At 50.5% G+C, this 9584-nt stretch overlaps 2 protein-coding genes across 4 annotated transcripts; both read right to left on the bottom strand.

Annotated features, from left to right (window-relative positions):
* Positions 1–235: 235 nt before the first annotated feature.
* On the bottom strand, positions 236–1895 carry LOC119305576. Its single transcript, XM_037582063.1, has 3 exons — positions 1347–1895; positions 1124–1215; positions 236–790 (listed from the first exon to the last, which is right to left on the bottom strand). Exons 1-3 carry the CDS (start codon positions 1702–1704, stop codon positions 491–493), a joined length of 750 nt encoding a protein of 249 aa, XP_037437960.1. The 5' UTR covers positions 1705–1895; the 3' UTR covers positions 236–490.
* A 3389-nt stretch (positions 1896–5284) lies between these two features.
* On the bottom strand, positions 5285–9112 carry LOC119309392 (F-box/FBD/LRR-repeat protein At1g13570-like). 3 transcript variants are annotated; one of them, XM_037585404.1, is made up of 4 exons: positions 8247–9112; positions 7016–7168; positions 6608–6914; positions 5285–5638 (listed from the first exon to the last, which is right to left on the bottom strand). In XM_037585404.1, exons 1-3 carry the CDS (start codon positions 9054–9056, stop codon positions 6624–6626), a joined length of 1254 nt encoding a protein of 417 aa, XP_037441301.1. In that variant the 5' UTR covers positions 9057–9112; the 3' UTR covers positions 5285–5638; positions 6608–6623. The 3 variants fall into 3 exon arrangements, with proteins under 3 accessions (XP_037441301.1, XP_037441302.1, XP_037441300.1); XM_037585405.1 differs by having other exon boundaries at positions 6638–6914; XM_037585403.1 differs by having other exon boundaries at positions 6790–6914.
* Between the last annotated feature and the right edge of the window lie 472 nt (positions 9113–9584).

Below are 9584 nucleotides of genomic sequence, written 5' to 3'. Positions count from 1 at the left end.
ACATCAAATCCGGACATCAGAGATGGTCCAAGCAGACCTCAAGGACAAAGCACATGGGTTGTGAGAACATGTGGTCCAACCGACAGTGGGCCAATCGGGTTTCCCCATGATGTCTGGACTCTCGTAAAGTCTCCCCAAATTTGCTTCCGATGTGGGGGGAAACGGACATGTGAACTGATCCATAAATGTTTAGAAGACCGTGTTGGTTGGCAAAAAAATGCCCAGACCCTTTACGAAAAAGCTTTGAGGTAAAGTTTTGGAGATGCCACAAATTTAGCTTTAATGGGTATTTTGTTCACAAAGGAGAGTGGGAGCAGAACCCACCAAGGCAGTACAGAGATACGATACTTCAGCTAGCAGCAATGCATGGTTCCAATCCATCACGTATATCCTTAGAAATGTATTCTTCAATCTCTCGATTCCCTCCTACTTTAACTGCTAGCAGCAGCACCAGCAGCAGCGACGACGGTTGAACCGATGGACTGAAGAACTAAGCGAGGAGCCAGAAGTCCCTGTGGCGCCTGCTGGAGACGAGGTACCCGCCGGAGTTCCGCCGGCGCACGCCCAGCGCCTCGCACGGCGCGTGCTCGATGCAGTACTCCACCAGGCCCCTCTGCCACCGCCTGCCGCACCGACGCTCCGCCGCCGGCCACAGGCCCAGGATCCACCGCGTCGTGGCCGCCCGCCGGCGCTGGCCGAGCACGAGCAGCGACGCGCCGTGCCGCCTCGCGGCGTCCACCACCGCCGGCGCGCGCTCCTCCGCCTCGGTCACGCACACCTCCACCTTCACCTGCATAAACGTTGATGATTCTTGTGTCATCATAGACCGATCAATCAATCATGGGCGCAAGGCGCAATGTTGATCCACTACTACCAATATATTATTGCGGAATTGTTGCTTTCTCGTCTTGGAAAGGGATGGAAGGTGCCAAAAGCAAATAAGTTCATTCCTACAGCCTACTGGTAGCTTAGCTCAATTATTGAGCACCTTTACGCGTTCGGCCGAAATTCGGCGCGAAATGCGCTAAATGGGTCGCTGCCTTTTAGAGTTTTAGTACTAGCTTCCAGTTTGCTACTCTCTTCCTTCTACTACTACTGTTGAAGTAAAGAATGGAGTATGTACCTCTGGCCTGGTCGACTCACACAGGCTCCTCATGGCATTAAGGTTTTCGTAGCATCTTGTCCCTGATATCTTCACGCAGGATGAATCATCCGCTGTATCAGTCATGTCAGAATTATTTTACGTCAATTTCAACAAACTCTCCCAACAGAAAATATAGTGCTAGTATGTACGTAATTGATTTTCGCACATGTACATCACTGGTTACCGCGGTACGGTCACTCACCATCTGCCGGGGCCGGCTTGACGACGGCGAGAAGGACGACGGCGTCATTGCTCCGTACGGTCTGCGACAGCGCCCACTCGAGCGCGCCCACCGCCTCCGCCCGCCCATCAGCGACCACCATCACCCGCCGCCCGCCGCCGTCCTTCTTGCCGCCCACGACGTCAACCATCGACGCGCCATTGCCGCCGCCGTAACAGCGTCCGTTTCCTGCTCCACTGTCACTCCTTACCTTGCTGGTCACCGAAGGCGGCAGCTTGGAGGACAACGAGGAGGGGGAGCAGTAGCTCAGGCGCTGCACTCGCTTCCTGACCCGCGTCGCCGCCCGGCCGCGGCACAACGCCGGCAGCCTCCGCCCCATTAGTAAATCCGGTGCTCAGCTAACTCCAAAGAATGTGGCCTGCGGGACAAGGAAAAGCTGTGGAGATACAGGGAGGGCTAAGATTAGTGCGCGTACGGGGATGCTTATATATACGCATGCGTATCGCCAATCGCTACGAAACTGGCGGCGAACTTGCGAGACGTGCAGCGCATCAAGGGGTGGGGCGTGCACTTGTTTGGTCGACTTCGCCTGCGCGCAGCCTGCGGTAGAGATGATAATATCTTGGGTGTCTTATGATTCACGTTGTACGTATAGATGCTCTAATATGATTGGTACTAGAAACTACTGGTCATCAACGTATGGGAGACAGCTGCATGGACTTTCTCTTCCAGAAGACACATTTGTATTTAAACATTTTCCTTTTTGGGCGGTAGCTTTAAGAAGTTGCAAACATATGTTGTATACAAAATGTTCATGTTAAGTTTTTAAAAAAATCCCTAAAAAGGTTTTAAAGAAATATATTTCAGGTTTGATATTTGACCAGACGCCTAACATTTTCCGTTGCCTTAGTCAATTATGTGGATAACAAGGCGAGGACGTGACGAGTTGTGTCATCCCTGCCGATGCCAAGCCAGGACCTCGCCGGAGACTGGGATTGACATGGCTGGTCGTGGTGTCACTGACCCAGATGAGGCCTAGGGTTTGTAGGTGCAAGCGAGAGGCCTATTCATTTTGAGTGCCGCTCGGATTAGACAACCACCGAGCTCTACATGGGACACCGTGGACACCCCCGGCATCACTAGTGAGGGGGATGACGCGGCTCACTGCTAGAAGACCAGCAAGGGGTTCGGTGGGGGTTTGGGGGGATGGGAGTGGCACAGGGGCTGTGGATCTGCTGGAGGACGAAGAAGGCTACGAGTCGTTGGATGCATATCGTAAGGTGCACACAAGAGTAACAAGGGAAAAAATGAATATTCAAATCTGAACACAGGCTCATCTGCTCCCGTTGAACAGCAATTCAGAAACAAATACTCCATGCCAAATTCATCGTGTTTGAACATATGAATAGCTCTCAGCAAAAAAAAATCTAATTGTGCAGTTTGTCGTATGGCTGGCCATAATGTAAGAGCATCTCCAGCCGTTTGGCCCCCCGGCACCCGGCAAAGGGCTTTGCGCGTTTGCGCCGGCGGTTTTTTCGGCCTGGGGGGAATCAAGTTTCCAGCCACGGCCCCAGGTTTCGGCCCCCAAACGACAAAATTTCAAAATTCTTTTTCCCGCTACCAAAAAAGACACAAGTTCGGCGATCATCATGCCACATGTCACGATCGAACATAGCCAAAGTCCCGCGATCAAAAGGGTAGGAACCATAGCCATGGAACTCAAACGGCAGGCTTCACTACCGTAGGGCTGGGAGAGGCCGACGTCGGCGTTGTGGGCACAGCTGTAGTGCTCGGTGTTGGCGTGGGTGTGGGCATAGTGGCAGTGGTCGCCGTCGGTCCCGGCATCTGGTTCAAGATGAGATCGCGCTCCGCCGGGTACCACACCTTCACATGCTGGTCCATCGTCGCCATGTCTGCTCCCATCAGGAACGTCAGGTCCGTGTTCCTCTTCTTCGCGACGATGTTGGTCCTGAGAAGGTCGAGCTTGACGTCCTGCTTCATCATCAACGCCGACCACCTCGCCTCAGATTTCTCCTCCCTCTTGGCGGCGTGGCTCTTCGCGTCGGCGATGCACTGTTCGATCGACGATTGCAGCAGTTCGGCAACGGGTGTCGCGTCCCTCACCGCCTTAGCTCTTTTGTTGCCATCAGGACGCCCTTCTGCTGCAGCTGAGGCAGCCGCGTCGGGGTTGTAGACACTGTTCTTAGTCTTGGTGAGAGCAAGTCGGCACTCTGTCCATTTCTCGCACGACTCGATCCCGGTGAACACATGAAGGAACTTGAACTCCTGGTCGTTGTTGTCCTCGCGAAACATGTCGAACATTCAAACCATCTGCACAGACGAAGAACAAGTGTCGGCGAAGCACACGTCGAAGAGCTAGGCCGGCGAGCGATGGACATACCTGACGTTTGACATTGACCTCCTCCTGAATCCCATGTCACTTCTTGCAAGCCTACTGGATGGTCGCCCAATGGTTGGCCATGGCCTTCTCGTTGCGATCCACGTGGATGCTAGCGAAATCGGGGTCGACCAACTTGCGCTCGTCGAACGCTGTCTTGACCCTTCTCCAGTAGATGTCGGCGTTCTGATACGCGCCGGTGATCGAGTCGATGCTGACAGTCTTCCATGCTTCGGCAAGGCATTCGTCTTCCTTTGGCGTCCATTTGACGCGAGGCTCGCATGGCATGGCGGTGGACGACCGCTTCTTCTTTCTCGCTTTGGCCGCTGGCTCCGCCGGTTCTTCCTCTTCCACCTCCTCCTCGGCATCGTCGTACATGTCGATGGCGGTGTCTAGCGTTTCGTCTTGCGTGTGGAACTCAAGGCACGAAGCGGCGACGACTGAGTTGTTTGTGATGATCTCGTCCATGTCGGCGTCGGTGCTGCTGAATTGTGGCACTGAGCCAGGCGCAAAGGGTAGGGGTCCACGACACAGAGTCGGCGCAGGCGAGTTTGAGTACGTCGGTGGCAAGTAGCCATACTGGGTGTTGAGGCCAGCGGTGAACGCGGGGAAGGGCGTGCGCTGGTCGGGGTTGAAGACCGAGGGGGCGCAGCGCAGAGCCATGCGGGAAGGTGATGTTGGCGTTGAAGCCGCCAAGCGTGTCACCGTCGACGTAGTCCGGCGAGGGCGTGTACTCCCACCCTGGCAACGAGAAGTTGGCCGGCGACGCGACGCTCTGCTGGCTACCCCATGCGCCTTGTGGGTACTGGCCAGCCTGTTGAGGCAGAAGGAGCTGGCGCTCATTCGCCATGCCCGGGTGAGACGTCTCTCCTGCTCCGCCGCCGCGTCCCTGGCCTTCTTCATGTCAGCCTGTTCCGCCAATCAGTGGTGACCGCCGCCGGGCGATCAACGTCGGCCTTCCACTGGGCGTTCGTCAAACCCGGGGGCCTTGGCATCGGCGCCCTCGTCCTCCTCTGCTTTGGCTGGGTGGAATCGGTGGCTAGGCGAGGGGGCACATACTTCTTGGGCGGAATGGCAGGCAGATCCGTGGAGAATGTGGGAGCTGCGAGGGAGAAGGGGTCGGTAGGGAGGGTCGATAGGGGGAAAATGGAGGGATATGGGGGGAAACGGCGGGAAAATCAGGCGTTGTCGCCGACAAAACGGTTCCACGCGCCTTTTCGCTTCAGCCAGTGGCCCTAGGCTCCCCCCGGTGCGTTGAGTTCCGCATGGGTTCACCGGTTGTAATTTCGACACAAACCGGCGAAAAACGACAATATAAGGGCACGGCTGGACGATTTTTCCACTCCAGCGATAAAATGGACGCCTGGGGGGCTGGAGATGCTGTAACCCTCCGGCAACCACCATCTACGCGTATGACACGCACAATTCCTAGAAATCAATGATGGATAGGCGGCTTAAAACCTGATCCGTATCTGTGAGTGTACACTTATCTACAAATCAACGATTCAGCTGAGCGTAGGTCAACACTGACTATGCTATTCTAGCACACGTACTCAATCAATTAATTGCCACTCGCAAAGTCGCTATGGTGCCGACGAGACATGAGAGCCAACCTCCATGGATCAGCTCATGCTGGGGATTGTTCAATTCCCTGAAGCTACGGTTGGTGCACCTGCCGCTCGTCATTTCATTTGTGCCCCTGGGAACAATTGTTTCCCTTTCATACAAACATTAGCTACATTTACAAGGAACATTAGCTACCTCCCCGCAAATCCGGAATGCTGGTAACTGAACGTGACCCGATATTTCTGTTCTGTTCAAGTGACCCGAATGATGGAGATGAAAATGACAACATCTTAAGCAGGCGAGCAACATGAATGTCGTCTGCACATGCCCAGAAATGCACCCTATTTGCCTGCAAAAGGAGAGCAAACGGTCACTTTGTGGCCTTATCCAAATAATTACAAGATGTAAAGCATATGCTATCGAATACAAAGCATCACTGCAAGACCACTAACTATATTAGAAACAATAATAATAACAATGTAGCAGCATGAGCAAACAACTGTGAGTAACACATTTTGTGAAGCATGAAGCATGAAGCTTTAACACTCAATCTGAACTTTAGCCAACAAGATGTTGGATCACCACCAAGTTTTCTTTATTTTTTATATGCAATACATCCACATGACTTCAAAACAATGCTTTCACTGTCTATCCATGTGTCTTGTATTCAAAATGCATGTCAAGGCACAAAAACATCACCCCAGCATAAAAGAGAGGCACAGAGACATCTAGTCCACTGTGGTCTCATGTCATTAACAATTCCAGTTCTCTTGTAAAGAAAAAAAAAGGGGCATGATCTGCAAAGAAAACCTTGGACAGATTATCCAGAAATAACTACAAGTAACATGTATTTTCCCTTGTTCATATCCCTTCAACTTTCAACCACAATCCTCACACTACTATCCTCATTACCCTGATCTTGTAATCTCTCCCTCCCTCCTAAGTATCAATACCATCCTCTTAGGTATAGAAAAGGGTAGTACTCCCTCCAATCCAAAATAAGTGTCGTTGTTTTTGTTAAAATTTGAACTCAAACCACGGCACTTATTTCGGATCAGAGGGAGTAGCATCTAATGTAAAGTGCCACGAGGGCTAACTGAAATATGAATTTAGGCCCTGATTGGATTGGCCTTTCACAGCGCCATACCCCTGTAAAATATACAGACCTCCATCGGTCGTTTTTCTTTCCAGTTGAAAATCAAGTGTGGCCGGTATTATACACATGTAAAATAAATACAGGTGTATAAAAATACACCAATGCCAAGCGGGGCCTTACTGGTACTCCACAGATTATCCAATGATAATACATGGTACGCACATTTAATAGCTGAAGCTTAAGGCTCTTTACCATCGAAGAAGATTTGAGCATGGGGTGAAGCTCTTCTATATGTTATCAGTTCGCGCAGTGCATCCTCACTAGACTTTAAGCTTCCATAACCAAGATTAATAGACATAGTGCGAAGAACTGTAGCTTTAGATAAAAGAAGCTGTATAAAACACATTTCATTTGATGAACAGAGAACACCCTTCAATCGCACAACTTGAAGGTTGGGACACATGCCGTCAGTCCATTGTGCATTCTGAAACTCCCCATCTGCTTCTTCCTCGTCCAAAAAACCCTCGATCTTGAAAAATAAACCAAACATATAAATCACACGAGCAGCATGCGAACCTCCAAAACAACATATGTAGGATAAAGATACAAGGCAGTGTGTTTAGTTTGTACCACTATATCAAGTTCTTCAAGGTTAGGAGCATTCCTCAGTAAACAAAAGGTTGACAAAATGGTAGGCGTTTCCTCAAAGTGAGTCCAGAGGGTTAAACTCTTTAAGTTGTCAAAGGTGCAAGGAAGTGTTTCCAGGATATGACCCTCTGTGAACTGTACAAAAAAAATGTTAAGATACAAAACTTAATGCAAATGCAAATGATAACTATTCCACCATTGATATTATTTACATTGCTAAGGCGGATTCCTCTTGTAATGCTAAAATTGCAAGAACATTTTGAACACATTAGAAGCACTGAGTATCTCTGTTTAGAACAAAAGAATACACACCCCTACGGAAAATGAGCAGGCTACAGATGTTAGAAATGCTACAGTGCCTTAATAATCTGAACGTCACTATTTGATTAGAATATTATTCGGATCGCCACTTAACACGAACACCAACACAATAGAGAGTTTATTTTTACTCATCTCCTTGCGCGGAGCAGAGAAAGCATTTAAAACTATTACAAATGCTTGCTGGAAAAGGCATTTCATACATAACGTTACAGTATATTCTGAATGTAAGTGCACAGTTCTAGAAACAGTGGGAAACAGTTCCACATAAGCCAGTTTAATCCCAACTCTACAGGCTCCCTAACCCTAAGAAGTGTAAAACACCACCCAGTACCCAGATTTACATATTCAACTTCTGGTGCCTGATGTTATATAAAGTTTATTTTTTACATTTATTTCTGTGTGGACCAAAGTAAACATTTGAAACGATTACAAATATTCCCAGAGAAGGCATTTCGTACATAACATTAATGTATTACTCCCTCCGTTCCTAAATGTAAGTCTTTTTAGATATTTCAAATAGAGTGCAACATACGGATGTATGTAGACATATTTTAGAGTATAGATACACTCATTTTGCTCCGTATGTAGTCACTTGTTGGAATATTTAAAAAGACTTATATTTGGGAACGGAGGGGGTATATTATAAATAAGTGCACAGTTCTTGAATAAATGAATCGGAAGGGGAACACAATTACACATAAGCCAGATTCATCCCAACTCCACAGGATCCCTGTCGCCCTTCGAAGCGTGAAACAACTTACGAGGCACCAACCCAGGACCCAGATTTACAGATTATACTCCCTATTGCCTAGTATCTATCAGCTCGATTAGTTATCTATTTCGAGTGACAGCAATTACCGACGATCGATACAAGAGGTAGAAAGAAAAGTACCGGTGGGTAGCACTTATTTAGAACGAGCTTCCGAACTTGAGCAAGCCCAGCAAGGAGTCCTCCGAAATCACTAAAGTTCTCACAGCTTTGCAAATTGATGGTGGCTTCGTGGAGATTTGGTAGCTCGGCGACTTGCCAGCCATGATTGTCTTTGGAAACGATAGTTAGCCTCCGGAGATTGGCCCCCCAAATCACCCAACCAGGGAAAGCCTCGCTGTATGTATCCACATAGATAAGACTCAGGGTGTCAAGCAAGGGTGACGCTTTGATAATTGCCTCCAGTTGGATCTGCCCGTTCGGAGGGAATGTGACGCCCGAGAGTTCGAGCTGCTTGAGCACGGGGAAGCCAGTGAATTCCACGGGGAGAGGAGGTATCAAGCACAAGTGCAGCTTCAGGCACACGAGACTCGTGCATAAGAAGACAGAAGAGTGAAGGGCGAAGGCTGGGGCTGGGCCCTTGAGGTCGATGGACTTGACGCCGCGGTTGCGGACGGCGATGAGCCAGTCGTCGACGCGGCGGGCGGAGTGCGTGTCGAGAGAGTGGATGGAGAAATTCGAGATGTTGCCGGGGTAGCGAAGGAGAACGCTGTCGACGGCCACCGCGGGTATGCCACCCCTGCCGATGCGGGAGAGGGAGAGGCAGGGGAGGTCCACCCAACGGCGGCGCCAGGCGCGAGAGAGCGCGGAGGTGCGGACGGCGTCGCGGAGGTCGAGGCGGGTGAGGATGCTGTCGAGCAGGAGCGGCGGCAGGGAGGTCAGCAGGTCCGCCGCCGGCTCGCTCGACCGCGCGCGGCGGCGCGAGGGCGCCATGTCAGTGTTGGGCTCTAGGGTTACGGTTTCCCCTCACACTTCACAGGATGGGGGAGAATATCAGCACTTTCGGGCGTAGTTTAAAAAACTGAACCGATAATATAAGGCCGTCGATTCAGGTTTTTATCAGTCGGACCGCTGGGGAACCCATTGATTGTCAGTTTTTTATAAGCAATAAAATAATTGACGCGTTTGATTCGAGCAGAGGTAACATATTTAGTATTGTAATCAGAATATATTGTATTATATTAGAGAGAAGCGAATATATGATGTGTTTGGTTCACGCAAGGGAAGAGGAAACAATGGCACCGCCGCCGCCGGCCGGCCTTGTAGAAGATGCCCGAGGGACGGCTGTAGGGATGGCTTGTGATGAGAAACGAGATCACCGACTGCTCACAGCGGCGCTACTGCTCACGTCGGTGAAGGGAGACCGGCGACGTTGCTCATGACGATGGCGACGAAGGGACATCGGCAACATTGCTGCTCACGGAGGCGGCGAATTGGTACGGCGGCGCTGGTGCTCATGGC

This window comes from Triticum dicoccoides, chromosome 5B (assembly GCF_002162155.2).
Source record: "Triticum dicoccoides isolate Atlit2015 ecotype Zavitan chromosome 5B, WEW_v2.0, whole genome shotgun sequence".
Taxonomy (NCBI): domain Eukaryota; kingdom Viridiplantae; phylum Streptophyta; class Magnoliopsida; order Poales; family Poaceae; genus Triticum; species Triticum dicoccoides.
The sequence above is the reverse complement of the archived record's forward strand: the minus strand, read 5'-3'. Positions and strand labels throughout refer to the sequence as shown.